We start from the raw sequence: 16,519 nt of genomic DNA, 5'->3' as shown, positions 1-16,519 counted from the left end.
TTTTTTTTTTTTTATTCTCTAGGAACAAAATTGGTGTGAGAGTACTTTGATACCTTTAAGTTCCTGTTACCAGATTTGTTTGAAGCTAAATTAGAAAGAGTCACAAGCATAATAAGAAGAGAAAGTTCAGGTTTTTAGATAATTCACACACCAATTAAGTAAACGATAGTCTTCAACAGTAATTATCTGAGGTATAATTTATTTCTGAAAGCAGGTCTGAATTTATTCATAATGAATTAATTATGTGGTTAGCCTAATTAGACTTCCTCTGGTGTAGTACTTGCAAAAGCATGACTGTGTTCTTTCTCGAGTTGACTTATGTATTTGTGTGATTCTCTGTAGTGTGAATTTTTTCATTCAGGACTAGTGTGAAAATAGGTCAGTAGGAATTAATATGACTTTCCCTCTCACTTCCTCCTTTTGTAGTATTCAGAAATGCCATTTTGTCCTCAGCTCCTTTCTAGCAGTTGTTTATAGAGTAGTCTCTCTTCTGGGATTACTTGCAAGGACAAAATTTGAGATGAACATGAGTACAAAGGGGAACACCTTCAAATGCCTACTTTAAGAAATTAATGTGCTCTGTTTTCCAATAAATGACATGTATTTGCTTTTTTTTTTTTAATATTTATTTATTTGACAGACAGAGATCACAAGTAGGCAGAGAGGCAGGCAGAGAGAGAAGAGGAAGTAGGCTCCCTGCGGAGCGGAGAGCCCGATGAGGGACTTGATTCCAGGACCCTGAGATCATGACCTGAGCCGAAGGCAGAGGCTTAACCCACTGAGCTACCCATATATTTGCTGCCCGACATATATTTGCTTTAAGTTTGGTTAATCATATTAATTCCTTCATAATATACACCAGAGTCTGACGTTACTAATTGCTGACACAGAGCTCCAAGTGTTTTCCAAGTACTGCTCTGGGGAGAAAACAGAGAAATGATGAGTTAGTCAAGTCCCCAGATCAGCAGATGAGGACCCCCTGAAATCTTCCAGTCCCTGTTTTGGTTTTGGTTTTAACAGTCCTTTACAGCATGAAGCCTTCTCAGAAGTAGCAAAGCCTCACAGTCTTACATTATTTTTCTCGACACGAAATGGGTGATTTTATATCTTTGGGGGGATTAAATTGGCAGATATGGAACTATATAATATAATAGAAATCAAGACAGAAGGTTGAAAAATACAACAGGCGATCAACTTTTCAAATTGAAAACCTTTGTAAATTACTTCCAGGAGCTCTTTCCTGTGTTACCATGGCTTTTCCCCAGTTTCCGGTGCTGGTAAAGAAAGACACAACATGTAGTTCTGACTTGTTCTGTAGTGGCTTGTGTTGCTGTCTGTGTGATAGTGATCAGATCTCAGGCTGCCCCTAGAAGCCAGGAGAAAGGTTCCAGGAGTTCTGAGAGTCTGGGACACCACTGCTGTGTGACCCCTACACCTGTGCTTCAGAGAAGTAGCTCGAAAACATGTTCACGATGGTTATTGTTCCCTTTGGGAAAGACCTTTGCAAGCAGCCATGTTCCCCTCCTCACTGACCTGATTATCCTCAACTCAGGCTGTGTTTCTGACCAACAGCACGTTGCCATCTCACACGGAGGGAGTAAAGGACAAGTTCCTGAATAGTGTGTCTTCCAAGGTTAAATTTAGTTCGGTGTTCCAAAAAAAAAAAAAAAAAGTCACAGGCGAAGGCTGCCAGTCTGTCTTTCTAAGTCTATACAACAGGTGGGAAAAACCTGCTGCCAAAGCACTAAGGGAAAGTGGGTTACCTAAATGTCCAGCAGGAAGGAAACGAATAAATGCCTCTGTCAAGTGGAGTCCTACGCGTCCACTCCCACTGGTATGTTAGAGCAACGCTTACTGGGAAGGCAGGGTATCTGCAGTTTGTTACTGAGTGAAAATGTGAGCTCTAGACAACTCTGTAGTGCTGTGACTCCCTGTTAATAAAAAAGAGCTTAGATATATTCCCCATTATCTTTACTTTGTGCCTGTATGTACCCATGTTTATTATAGTGATTACAAATTGGATAAAATAGTCCTTTTTTAAAAATAGTTGATTACTTAGAAGTTCGGTTTCATTAAAAGTGGCAGAGGTGGCAGTGCCTGGGTGGCTCAGTGGGTTAAAGCTTCTGCCTTCGGCTCAGGTCATGATCCCAGGGTCCTGGAATCGAGCCCCGCATCGGCTCTCTGCTCAGCGGGGAGCCTGCTTCCCTTCCTCTCTCTCTGCCTGCCTCTCTGCCTACTTGTGATCGCTGTCAAATAAATAAAATCTTTAAAAAAAAAAAAAAAAGAAGTGGCAGATATTTTTCCACTGTTGACCTAGAAAACCAATGCAGTGATTTTTGTCTGTCTCAACGTCACAGATTAGGGAAAATTCTATAATCTCTTAAGGAGCAAGTGGATTGATTAGTATGTCCTGTGACCTGACTCTGCTATTAAGGAGCTATTGCCCTGAGTGAATAGCTATTTCTTTTTCTTTAGACAATTTGTACCCTTCTGGAATGCTTGTTGACTCCTGACAACGTACCTTTGGACAGCCCAAAAGAGGTTTATGAAGTCTACTTTGTCTTTGCTTGTATCTGGGCGTTTGGAGGCACTCTGTTGCAAGATCAGGTATGTTTTGAGATGGTACACAGAAATAATTTATAGAACCAGTTTTACTTGGGGTGCAGGTTGTAATGTGATCCCTGTTGGTTTTTTTTTTTTTCTTTTTTAATATCATCATAAATCTCTGCCGTCGGCCCTGTTCTCTTATAAGCCAGTATGTTTAGGCAAGCTCGTCCAGGCTGGTAGCTCTAACTTGGGCTGACGCTGCCCCATATCTTCTTGGGAGCTCAGGGGTCAGTGATTCTACTTGCCTGGGGGAGCAGCGCCAACAGTGTGCTCTTCCAGAGGCCAGTCCCGCTCCCTGAGCCAGAGACAGAGCTCTGTCTTTGCCACACCCCCAAACTGGCTCTTCGTCTTCACTCTTTCTTATCCTCGGGAATACTCACATTCCTTCCAGTTGCTCGAGTTAAAAACCCAGGAGACCCCATTCTTCTTTACTTCTGTATCCAGTGGTCAGCAGATCCTTTTAGTCACACAACAGCTGTCAGGTCTGTCCCCACCTCCCCGTCCCTACAGCCTTCATTCAGGAATGTATCATCTTTAGGTTGTCCTGGGCTGTCACAGAGTCTTTGCTCCGGCTGCCGTAACGAAATGCCGTACCTTGGATGGCTTAACTGACGGAAATTCACTTTTGTTTCTGGAGGCTCAAGTCCAAGGTCAGGGTGCCAGCATGGTCAAGTTCTGGCAAGGGCTCTCTTCCTGGCTTACAGAGAGCTGCTTTTTTGCTGTGTCCTCACATGACAGAAAACAATAAAAAGCTTTCCGATGTCTTTTTTATAAAGACACTAATCCCATCACAAAGGCCCAAGCCTCATGACCTCATCTAAACCGAATTACCTCCCAAGGCCCCATCTCCAAATATCATCACATTGGGGGATAGAGCTTCAAAATAGGAATGTCGGGGAGGGGGGTGGGGGTGGACACATTCAGTATACAGCCTGTAAGAACCTTGGGATCAGTTTCCCTGTGTCTGGTCTCTTGCCTCTAATCAGTCTCTTACGTGATCCCTGGGGTAGTTATTGGGGAACCAGACTCAACTCAGGCGAGATCCTTTCCATGGGTCTTGCCTTCAGCTGAGCATGAGGCTCCCATGCCTGCCCAGCACTCCTAGAGGAGCTCGTCCATGGCTGCTCATTTCTTTTGGACAAACACTTGAGCTTGCTCGAGTGCGTGTATATGTGCATATTCACACATGAGACTTACTCAGGTGCAAAGTGGGAGTGTTTCAGTGCTAGAAGATGGCACATCTCATCTCCACCAGGCTCCTCCTCTGTATGTAGATTTTGCCATGTAACATTTCCAGTAGCTGCGTAAGCTATCTTCATGGTGTGCATAAAGCTCAGAGGGACAAAGGGACTTGACCAAGGTTATGCTGATAGGAAATGACTGCACCAGGATTTACGCCTGTGTATATCTCCAAAGGCCACCTGTTCGAGGGTACCTTAGGATCTCTCACGGTCATAACTGATCCCACATGTAGCCCTGAATCTTTGCCTTAAAAATAGATGGTACCCGTCTTCCTGACTTTGCCAGATATTTCCACTTAAATTGGAAGGCATCACAGCCAAAAGGGCCCCATATTTCCACTGGTTGACTTGTTGTAGGCCCTCAGATACAAGGTTGCTTAAACCTGTGGGCCAGTTCTGCTTCTTGTCACTAGGTCACTGTAAATCATGTCTATAAACAGGCGTGGAATTCACTTGGCCTGCTTGACCTGATGTTGATCCCACATTTCCTTCTGTAATATCCAAGGGCTTTCTAAAGCAAAGCTGCCTGTGTTGCTTTGAGTAAGAGTCAAGAGTTGGCATTGGGTAACTTCGTGTGGTCTTTCTCAGGTGCAGTTTACAGCATGTGTGAGCTTCTCCTTCATGGAGGGTGTGGGCAGAATCTCCCTCCTCTTATCCCACCCCCCATGGTTTTTTATGTTTTTTCTAGGGTTCTCCCCAAGGTTTTTCCTTCACTAGGATATAAACCAGGTAAAATTGTGTGAGTAGAATGTGGACAGTGGAAATCTCTGTTCCTGACGACTTCCCTCCCAGCTGATTGCCTTCTTGTCTTTCCAGTTTTCAAACATGGCTGCCTTCCTCACAGTCCGTCAGGCCGGGCCCTGGGCCACCGCAGTGGCCCGCTCACTCCTCCAGACACTCTTCTCCCTGAATGAGGGTCTTCTCCTTCATCCTCCTCCTCCTCCTCACCACCACCTTCACATCTTCAGAAGGGCTCTAAACTAACTACGAAGCATTCAAAGCAGAGGCCATTAAGTTGTAAACATGAAGGAAAGCTGAAAGAAATACTCTTAAAATCGCCTTTTATTACTTGAACAAATCTGAGTGCCAGCTGGATGTCCGAGAATGCGCTTACGCCTCTGAGTTTGCTACTTTCCTGAATTTTCAAAAAAAATAAAACCTCTATGTATAAGTACAACCATCCTCCTCCCCTTTTACAAAAGAGCCAAAACTTAGATAGCCTGCTTGAGGATGCCCAGGTGATGTCTGAGCCACTCTCCAACTGCAGCATGCTGGCTCGGCTCCTGTGTTCTTAAGCCAGGCCATCGCAGGCAGCTTCCAAAATAAGTCTTGATCAGCTCTCCCCAAGCTCCCGTCAACTGCTATTATCACTTCTCACTTGGCTTCTAAGGTAACAGCCTCACTGGTCTGCTTCTGTACCTCCCCCATAATCCATTATCCTCTCAGCAGCCAGAGCGATTTTTTAAAATGTAAATTGAATTATAGGATACACTTGAGAGTTTAAAACACTTTAATGGATTCCATTTGCTTTTAGGATAAAGTGAAAAATTTAATACTATTTACAAGGCCCCTGGATCTTTGGTCCTGGATCTTTTCCTGCTTCTTCAGCCACCCCTTCTCCCCGCCACCCCCGACATCCCACATGCTTCCGCCAGCTTTGGTGCCCATTTCTGGAACCCAAGGTCTTTCACACCACCGGATCTTCACCCGTGGTGACCTCTTCCTTCTTCTTGGAATTGTCTTCTCCCTAATCTGTACCAGTTCTCAAAGAAAGCCCACCTGAACGTCCAATTAAAATAGATTCACCCCTTTTTGGTGAGGAGGCGGAGAAATGGCTTAACCCACTGAGCCACCCAGGTGCCCCCATGGAGACTCTTAGAACACCCTGAGGGTTCATGGAGGGAGGCGGGTGGAGGATGGGCTGGATAGGAGGTGGGTTTTGGGAGGAAACTCGTTCTGATGACCACTGGGCGTCCTACATAAGTGATGAATCACTGAATTCTACTCCTGAAACCAGTATTGCCCTGTACGTTAACGAACTAGAACTGAAATAACAATAGATTCACCCCTGTTACTCTCCATTAGAGCAAACTCTGCTTTCACAGCACTTGCTTTTTTCTGCGTTTATCGGCTTAGCCTCTACTTCCTCCGGTCTCTGCTTCTATCTCCCCGTAAGTTCTGTGATGGCAGACACTCTGTTGGCTTTCCTCCCCAGTCTAGAACAAATGCACTGTAGTTGAGTGCACTGAAGAGTCAAAGATGTCTTACCAAAATGATCTTGCTGATGTAGTGTTTAGAAATTTTGATGTCAAGTCCCCGTCCTAGATCTTCTGCCTACAGGGAATCTTGCCAGGTGTTTTGCCTTTGGAACTGATTTGATTTAAGACAAACTTTTGTAGGGAGATAAAGTAGCCATGCCACCAGCTTGAAAACAACTCACACGAGCCTGGACTCATGAACACGTGAGTGGTGGTGAGCAGGAGCGTGAGCTCAGCGTGTTTGGCAGATGGAGGCAAGCTCTGCCTGTGAAGACTCCTCAGCCTTCTCTGCCCTCAGCACACACCCCTGCTCTCCAGCCCTCCTGTCTCTGCTCATGTGTGCAATCAGCCCAGTGCAAGAAGTCAGCCATAGTCCAAGGACGTAGGATACCAAAGAAAAAGCAGTTTTAAGAATGTGACTGGAGAAAAACGGGAGTTAAGGTCTTGAAAAGTCTAAGACTGCTGAGTGCCATGGCCACTCCCACACACTGTTCTTAGAGATCCCCCAAGCTCAGGGTGGTCATGGATCCTGCAGGTAAAGAAGTCCCTCTGCCAGGTTGTTCTGTGACTTAAAGGGATGAAATAGGGTTACCCAATGTTTGCTTTTCAAAATAAGGGCATTTATAAATAATGACCATAAGGAATACCATAATTTTATAAAAGAAAAGCTATTTCAACAGCAAAAGTTCCAAGAAGCCTGTAAGCTCAAATAGAGGTTAGTATTTAAATCAAATAATGTTACCAGTTTTTTAAAAAAGTGTTCCTTTGTTCTTATCTTTCCTACTTTATCGAGAATTGATGTGAATATTGGTAGAAATCAACACCAGTGTTTGAGAAACACTATCTTACTGGAGCTAGATGGTAATTTGCCTGAGAGCTCATTGTTAAATTAAATAACCCAGGGGTAGTCGAAGGTTCACCTAACCTTACTTTGCTTTTTAAGTTAATAATTGTTCCAGAAAATTTGTACCTTTTGGATGTATGGCAATTATAGCTTTCTGCCTCTCTGATATTATCACTCATTATAAGTTACTTCTAGTTATTTATTTTTCTTGGGTCAGTTACTCTAGCCCATTTGTAATTATAACTGTGTTATAACTGCAAATAACTGTGTTCAGCGGGATTTGGAGGGGCTTCGTATGTGTTCAGAATTACCTCTAGGTCTGCCTAAGGATTTCTCTTGTTGTTCTTAGCTTTCTGACTCTCAAGCTGAATTCAGTCGGTGGTGGCATAAAGAGATGAAAGCAGTGAAGTTTCCATCCCAGGGGACCATCTTCGATTATTATCTGGACCACAAAACTAAGAAGTTCTTGCCTTGGGCTGAGAAGGTCCCCACATTTACTATGGATCCAGAGGTCCCTCTGAAGGTAGGTGGATGGAACCTAGAAATTTTCAAGCCACACTGTGCTGCTTTGAGCCTTTTTGTTTCATGTTTGAGCAGTCCTTCTGCTCACCAGTCCTGCCTTTTGAGACATTTTTATTGATATGGTCGAGCATATAGCATATTGCCTGGGAGAGAAGAATCTTAGTTCTAGGAACAACTACTGAGATGGCCCTTAAGTTTATGCAAACTTTTTAAAAAAATGTCTACCTAAGTCTATTATAACTGTTTTAATAAGACACAAAAGCAATTTTGTGTCTTATTAAAAATCAAAGACCTATTTCTGTTAGCTCCAATGATTCTTTTATCTGACCATATTGTGAATTTATTAGCACTTTTCCTGTGGAACTTCTTTAACTGCCCTCCCCCCCCAAGCCATAAAATAGTGTTTAAGCTCCTCAACTCAAAGGTTTGAAATCCTCATGGCTGATGGCAAATCAAAGTGAATCTTTTTTTTTTTTTTCATTATTTCTCTTCATAAATCGTTGTTTTACATTTCTCTGATGTTGACTGATTCTTCGGTCATCTTCTTCTGCCCCAATCTCATTTCCTTTTCATTAGACTTCTTAAAATCTCAACATTTGGATTCACATGGAAGCTTAGTGCTTCCGGTAGCAGTGTGTGAATAGAATATACAGGGTTTCTATGGTATTAACTAAGCAGCTAGTGTGGAACAAGACCCAGTGTATTCACTTTCTGGAGCTGGCGGCTAGACGGTGAAAGACCAAGTGTTCACAGGAATGGTTCCTCCTGAGGGTCTCCAGGAGACTGCATTCCAGGCCTCTGTCTGGAGTTTGCTCTTGATCTTGAGGTGCCTTGGCTTGTGGCAGCACAGCTCCAGTCCTAACATGGCATTTGCCCCAAGTGTGTCTCTGGGTGTGCAAATTCCCCTTTGCATGAGGACACCAGGCTTCGCTTTGGGGGCCTACTCTACTTGTCTTAGTGTGCTGGGACTGCCCTAACACGATACTGCACACTGGATGGCTTAAACACCAGAAATGCATTTCCTTGCAGTTCTTTCTGGAGGCAAGAAATCCAGGATTGAGGCGTTGGAAGGCTTGGTTACTCCTGAGAGCTCTCTCCCTGGCTTGAGGATGGCCGCCTTCTTGCTGTGTCCTCACATGGCCTTTGTGTGTGCCTCCCTGAGCACTGTCTTCAAGTCTGCCCAAATTTCCTCCTCTCAGAAGGACAACAGTCAGATAGGGGTAGAGCCCACCCTAATAGCCTCATTTTGACCTAATCATCTCTTTAAAGAGCCTGTTTTCAAATACAGTCACTTTCTGGGGCACTAGGATTTTGGGCATTATTATGCGGATTTGGGGAAGACACAGTTCAACCCATTAAACCTAACCCCAAGGAGACTTCATGAACAAGAAATCAGATGTAGGATGGCCCCAAGACTGATTAATTCTGTGACTTGGTGATAATGATATCACCAAGAATTTGGATCTTTCCAGCTCCCTGCTCTTAACACCAGCATCATTTTTAAGACTAGTATCCTTCCTGGTCTGAAGTGGGCTCCAGTTGCCCCAGGAGTTTCCTTCAGAGGGAAAAGCCACATTGTCATATAGTTTTCATTAAGAGTGAGGATACTTCTCAGAAGCACCAGAGCAGACCGCCCCTTGAGCATCTAATACTCCAGGGCTCACATGCCACCCTTAACCTGTCTCAGGCTAGACTACTGGGCTACCCTGATTGGCCTTGATGACTCTTCACAGTACCATGGGAGCCAGGTTGAGCTTCCCTTGGAGCACGTGTGTATGGAGGAAGCATGGAGACTTGAACAAAGTGGGAGCTCTGACAGGAAGGGGAGATGGAGAAATGGGTGCTAGGAGGCAGCCAACCATGCCTATTCCAATTGCCTGAAGAATTGTGAAATCTGCTTTTGCTTAATTGACCTGCACTTCACCTACCTGGCAGTATTACCTAGCTGGTTGAAAGCTGAGAGTTTGTTAACCAAAGACCAAGAACTGGTATGGTGAGGCTGATGCATCTGGTCAGCAATGCCTTTTATTCCACGGGGAACCTATTAGGACTTTATAGTCTTACTCTACACACAGTGGTACCAAGCGTGGTTAGTCCACTAACCACTGCTTAACATATTGGAAGGGAACCATACTGAGTCAGTAGTAATAGTTAATGCTAATATTATAGAAGTCTATCTCAGACCTTTTTCTAATTGCTCTATGTAGATTAACTAATCCTTAAAACAACTTTCTTTTCTTTTTTTTTTTTTTAAAGATTTTATTTATTTATTTGACAGAGAGAGATCACAAGTAGGCAGAGAGTCAGGCAGAGAGAGAAGGGGAAGCAGGCTCCCCGCTGAGCAGAGAACCCGACTCGGGGCTCGATCCCAGGACACTGAGATCATGACCTGAGCCGAAGGCAGCGGCTTAATCCACTGAGCCACCCAGGTGCCCCTTAAAACAACTTTCTAAGGCATAGTCTATGGATAACCCTTTTACATATGAAAAATGGGAGTGCCAAGCGATGGAGTAACGTGTGGCCAATCCATGTCCTGACGTGCCTTCTTGCTGGCTCTGGACAGGCTTGGGCTTTAATCCAAATACCACCACTTACTACTTCGCTGTGACCTTCGTCAAGTTATTGGTGTTCTCTAAGCTTCAGTTTCATCATCTCTGAAATGAAAATCACGACACAACCCCAGTCGTAGATGAGTTATGAGTATCAGATGACCTAGTGTATGAAATGCTTAACATCATGCCTGTCACATACTCAGCTGTCAGGAAGTGTGAATTATTGGTATTAATGTATAGAGAGCAGAGCTAATAGCCAAATTAAGAGGCACCTGAAGACAAGGAAGAGCCAAAAAGGAGAAAAAAAAAATGTATTGTGAAATGTAACTCTGATGAAAAGCAGTCATCTGGTTCTGATTGGTGTAGTATAGAACAGTCTGTGCCTTTCAGTAGGCCCCAAGATTACCACCAAATTAAAACAGAATTCTAGGGGTGCCTGGGTGGCTCAGTGGGTTAAAGCCTTTGCCTTCAGCTCAGGTCATGATCTCAGGGTCCTGGGATCTAGCCCCGCATCAGGCTCTCCGCTCCGTGGGGAGCCTGCTTCCTCCTCACCCTGCCTGCTTCTCTGCCTACTTGTGATCTCTGTCTGTCAAATAAATAAATAAAAATCTTAAAATAAAAGTAAAATAAAACAGAATTCTAGTTTAAATATTCATAATCATGAAAATGATCCTGAATGATCTATAAAATATTCAATTGTATTCAGTATATGCTAACCAAACAGGGGAGAATATATTGTAGAATTTAGGTGTTCATTGTTTTTTAAGAACAGTCTGAATCTTGCAAGTGTCTTTTTACCTCCTTTTTAATTTGGCCTCCAAAAATGCAAGAAATGTCAACTCTGTTTTAATCACCATGCAGGATTCTATTTCTTGCATGTCTATGCCTGCTACCTCTCTACCTGGCGTTATGTATTAGTCTGTATTCCCTGAACCTGCTGTTTATTTCCATTCTTCATTTTCTTATATTCCCCTAAGCCACCTCACATTTGTTGTGAAACAATGAAGTGTATAAATAAGTAATCAATTTTCAAAACATAAGGATTTCTTATTAAGATATTTTTAACAAAACAATACATAATGTGTTCAACATGTACTTTGGATTTAGGAATATTTCACTTAACATCACTGTTTCCCGCCAGTGGGTCTCTCCCCATGCTGAACTCCTTTAGTGTAAGTTCTGCCCTGATCATTAGGCTACTTAATCTTACCCGGCCAAGGCATTGCTCCCAACTTTGATTTATGTGCGACTTATCTTCTCGAATGTTCTCTCAGCTCCTAGAGAGTGGTGGACAGTTTCCTAAACCTTTATTGGATTCCCTTGTATGCCTAACACGAGGTCTGTGATTGGGGGCTTTGGCTAACACTTAAGTTGGAAAAGATAGATCTGTTGCTTATACTACTGCATTTTGATGGCACTACCCAGTTGCTCTCCTCAAGCTACGATGTCTGAACTCTGATAATGCAAAACTGAGTATCAGGTTAAGATCTCCCCTACTGAGTGTGAACTTGACTTAAGAATTCATTGGGTCTCAATTCTCCAGTGACTGTGTCTGTTAAGATAGAAAATTTTGGAATGCCTCTCTTTCTGACTTCTCTCATTCTGTTCCCTCCACCCTACCCCAGAGAGTTGTGGTTCCCACATCAGAAACAACTCGTCTCCGATATTTCGTAGAGTTGCTGCTTGAGAAAGGACGACCCCTCATGCTAGTAGGAAATTCTGGGGTGGGAAAAACAGCCTTTGTAAGCGACACGCTGGCAAGTCTCTCTGAGGATTACATCGTGTCCCGTGTGCCTTTCAACTACTACACAACGTCTGCAGCTCTGCAAAGTGAGTCTTCTTCCTGCTTATATTTTTGGAACAAGGCATCAGAAATGGTCAAGGCTGGGGCACGTAGCTGGAGGGGGAGACTGCTTTTCTTTAGGCTTTAGACATTTGGCTTTGGCCTCAGATGAATTTTTGCTTACCACTAATCGGGGTAAAATATACTTTGTTTCAATATTATGATTTTTGGCTTTTTATATCACAAATGGCTTTATGTGGGTTACTACTCTTTTTTCTTTATTAACCTATGGTGTGTTACTTGTTTAAGGGATACAGGCCTATGATTCATCAGTCTTACACAACACTCAGTGCTCACCACAACACATACCCTCCCCAGTGTCCATCACCCACCCATCTCACCCCTCCCCTCCCGCAACCCTCAGTTTATTTCCTAAGATTAAGAGTCTGTTATGGTTTGTCTTCCTCTCTGGTTTCATCTTGTTTCATATTTTTTCCCCTCTTCCCCTATGATCCTCTGTCTTGTTTCTCAAAGTCCACATATCAGTGAGATCCTATCAGATAAAGGGTTATTACTTTTAAGAACAGCAAGAATTGGCATCAACAGTGTTCACTGCTTTGCCACTATACACTTGGTCACTTTTAATCAGTTTTCTGGAGCCCTAGCAACATAGGACTGTCCACAAGGGAGAGTGCCCTGGTTACCTTTTCAAGTAAGGGATTGATTTAGGAGAACTTCCTTAAAACCATGTTGATGAAATGCCAGGCCATGTACTGTTAATTAAATCTTAGGAAAATTGTAAGAATAAATTTTAGCCTTTGAATAAATGTATCGGTGTAAACAAAAGAACCACACAGCGCTGGGGCACTCTGAGTTAGGAAGGGTAAGCTAAGTAGACACGGGAAGTGGAGAGAGTGTAGAAAGAGCTGATACTGGCAGAGCGGTCACTGCCCAGGAGAGTGTGAGGATTGTGTTGGTGGTGGGGGCAGTGAAACTCCCTATTATCCAGTAGTTGATTAAACCTGTTGAGTTGCCCTGACTGTGGTGTGTGTGTGTGCACATGCATGCATCCGTGCACACGCATGGGCGTGAATATATGTTGTTACTGTTTTCCTAGCTTTATCAGTAGAGAGTATTAATACATTTTCTTACTGACTGACACCATTAGTTACTCAGCCAAGAGTTAGTTTTGTAATCTCTTAGTGAGGTTTGTCTTCCTTGACCTCATGAGTGAAGCAGGGAAAAAATCCAACTTGGCGATGTTTCATTTAATTCTTTAGCAAATCTATATTATTTATCTATTTTTTCCAAGGTGTTGTGTCCTGTGCATGTTTTTCATTCACAGATGCAGAAGGAGGGATCACTTTATCCCTTGTAAATGGAAGTTGAAGGTTACAATACCATAACTGAACAAAGTACTTGACTGTGCGATGAGTTCATCTTGATAATAGCTGAAAGGGTGAAGGCATTGGTGTAAGGTTTAGACATGGCCTATTAGCACAGAAAAGAGACCAGTGTATTTGAAAGAAGGTTTGGGTTTCAGACCATCACAGTGGGGTAGTATGCAGGCAAAGATGGGATTTGGGAAAGAAAAATCAGTGTAAGCAAACATAGGGAAGAAAATTACAGAAGACATTCAATTAATTGAATTGAATTAATTGCAAAGGGATGGAGTAGAAGATAGGGAAAGGCTACGGTGGTGCGTTGGAGCTAAACTGCCAAGTCCGCTGCTTGGAAGATGGCTTTGCTAACTTATTCATGATACACTTCTTTGTTCTTTGATTCACTTAACAAATGGCTTGTTGTGGTCGTCATCAGGAATATAGTCATGAACCCGTCCTTGTCCTCCAGTTATTCATAGTCTTTTGGAGAGTCAGCAGCTATGAGACACTGTATCTTACACACTCGGTTCAGGATTTCCTACCCCCCATGGTTTTCTCTCAAGTCCATACAAGTCACTGCGGCACACGAAGAAATGTAAGTTAATGTGTGCACAGGATAGAGTCTACGTCCAGCCTTCCTTACACTTGTGCCGTTGGATGGCCCAAGAAGACAGGTTTGGGAACTCTCTTTGTGCATAGACGGTCCTGTAGAGGGGATAGGGAAGGACTGAGGGAGCGGGCGGTGGATTAGAGTGCGTTCGGGGAGCAAAGCGTACAGACCAACATGACATGTCCTCAGATTGCTGGCCAGTGTGATGTCCTATGGCAGATGTTGACTATCCAGGAAAGGAGAGGCGAGGTGAGCTCTGCCAGTAGGAGGGAGGTTGGCAGAAAAGCATGACATAGAGTCAGTGACCAGAGGGTCATCACTGATACCAGCCTGCGCAGTCAATACTTGAAGACTTAGGAGTGAATGAAATGGACAGAAGATGAAAAATGAGGGAAAAGAAAGACAAAGGACAGAAAGTGACATTTTGTCTGATAGGTGGGCAAAATGGTGCATTTTGTTCCAGGAATTCTTGAGAAACCTCTAGAGAAAAAAGCTGGTCGTATCTATGGTCCAGGAGGAAATAAAAAATTAGTTTATTTCATTGACGACATGAATATGCCCGAAGTGGACCCCTATGGCACAGTGCAGCCCCATGCTCTGATTCGGCAGCACATCGATTACGGACACTGGTAAGCAGTCCTCTGTGTCTTACTCTCTCCTGAAATCTAATTATTGATTTTATGGGTGAGTTCTGAAGAAGAAAATTACCCCAATCTCTTCCTCTTTTGAGGAACATTTTCTGGGATAACTTTTGGGTTTCACTTTAGATTACCTTTTCATCATCATAAATGCAGTAGGTTCCCTTTGTATCTTGGGACAAATTGGATTGAAAAGTGTCTTAGAAACATGACTGTCTAGTTGAAGCATTGACTTCACAGATTTGTTAACTCGCACTAAGGTACTTAAACACCTGACCTTACTCTGCGAGATGTCACTGTTAGGTAATGTCTGGGTGTTGCCGTGTGTCCATTCCTTCCGTTACCTAGAAGGAGGGCCCCCAACCTCACCGGAAACAGGGTCCCGTGGGAATCCATAGGCAGGAACAGCACGTATTGATTGAGCTCGCTGTGTTGATTCTGGCATCAGAGGAGCTGTGAAGACTTCCGTTTCCTCAGCTTTGGTCTGTGTCTCTGAGTTGAGGCTAACATGCCCAACGTCACAGAGTGATTATAAAGATCGAAGGAGACCATGTATGAGGAAGTCCTGCATAAACGGGGGGGTTTTGTTGTGTTGTCCTCTTCAGGTTTTGGGCCTACGGTCCTGTTGGCTGTCTTTCAGGTACGACAGACAGAAGGTGATGCTTCGAGAAGTGCACAGCTGTCAGTATGTTGCCTGCATGAATCTGAGGGTGGGCAGCTCCACAATCAATCCTCGACTCCAGGTAGGGGTGGAGTCCTGCCGGCTCCTAACTGGCCCAAAGAAAAACCTCACACATTGTAGACTGTGGTTCCTGATGCTTTTCCTACAGACTAAGGCTCCTACCAGAATTTTGGTGAAGTGCATAAGCTTTTTTAAATTTAATTTTATTTATGTTTTTGTTTCTTTTAATTATGTTCAGTAGCTTTTGCCTTTTCCAATAGACCATTTTTAAAGAGCAGGTACAGGTTTACAGACTGTTTGAGCAGTTTTAGTTGAAAGGCCTGCAGAGAGTTCCCATAATACCCTCTCCCCCTCCTCCTACCTCACTCTACCCTATTATGGGCATCTTGCATGAGTGTCCTGCCTTTATTACAGTTGATGAACCAATTTCAATCCATTATTACTGACCAAAGGCCAAAGTTTACACGAGAGTTCATTCTTTGTGTTGTATATTCTGTGGGTTTTGGCAAATGCAGAATGCCAGGTATCGCCATGAAAATAGCAGACTGAGTACTTTCACTGTGCCGAAACTCCCCTGGACTCCTCCTGATCATCCCTCCCTCCCTCCGGACCCCCCGTCTACCAGTTGGTCCTTTCATTGTCTCCATAGTGTAGCCTTTTCCAGAATGTCACATAGTTGAAATCCCATAGGATGAGGTCCTTTCAGATTGGCTTCTTCCACTTGGCTTAAATAGACATTTAAGCTTTCTCCATATCTTTTCTTTGCTTGATAGGTCATTTTTTTTTAACCACTATGTAATAATATCCATCATATTTGTGTACCAGTTTGTTGACCCATTCACCTGTTGAAGGATGCCTCGCTCGTTTTCACATCTTGGAATAAGGAATAAAGCTGATAAAAATATTAACGTACATGTTTTGTATGTGCATATAACCTTTTAATAACAACACCCCCCACCACCTGTAACATACATAAAACAACAGTATACGACAGTAAGTGTTGCTTACTCCCTCATCTGGAATCAGCTGGGGGTCCACTGGGTGACTCTCCATCAGCGAAGCTGTGGTGGCTTTGACTAAAGTGGTAAGGACAGGGTGGCTCAACTTCGTGGGTCTCTCACCCATTAATAGGCTTGCACAATTCATGGCGAAGGTAGGGCCTTAAGGGAGCAAGTGGAAACACACAGGCTTCTGACAGTGACTGGCGCGGTGTCAGTTCCGCCTCACTCTGGGGGCTCAATCCTATAGCCAGGCCCAGAGTCAGAGAGGAAGGTACCACTCTGACACGGCAGGGAGCATGGAATGTGGGAAGGGATTACAAAAAATAGGAGGGGAGAGAGGCTTTTTTTGTTTGTTTGTTTGCAATCTAATAGTACCATTATAAACCCTATTATACGTAA

The 16,519-nt window shown here is 43.6% G+C and overlaps 1 protein-coding gene across 2 annotated transcripts in view; it reads left to right on the top strand.

Moving 5' to 3' along the window:
• The window catches only part of DNAH11 (dynein axonemal heavy chain 11), a 324,465-nt gene that overhangs the window by 163,370 nt on the left and 144,576 nt on the right, over window positions 1-16,519 (top strand). For both annotated transcript variants that reach the window (XM_032305983.1, XM_032305984.1), the window contains 5 exons: window positions 2,476-2,607; window positions 7,300-7,473; window positions 11,650-11,854; window positions 14,263-14,428; window positions 15,078-15,180. In XM_032305983.1, the coding sequence (XP_032161874.1) occupies window positions 2,476-2,607; window positions 7,300-7,473; window positions 11,650-11,854; window positions 14,263-14,428; window positions 15,078-15,180 (780 nt within the window). The remainder of the gene's footprint in view (window positions 1-2,475; window positions 2,608-7,299; window positions 7,474-11,649; window positions 11,855-14,262; window positions 14,429-15,077; window positions 15,181-16,519) is intronic.

Source organism: Mustela erminea, chromosome 11 (assembly GCF_009829155.1).
Source record: "Mustela erminea isolate mMusErm1 chromosome 11, mMusErm1.Pri, whole genome shotgun sequence".
NCBI classification, from domain to species: Eukaryota; Metazoa; Chordata; class Mammalia; order Carnivora; family Mustelidae; genus Mustela; species Mustela erminea.
This window is presented reverse-complemented; position numbering and strand designations above follow the sequence as displayed.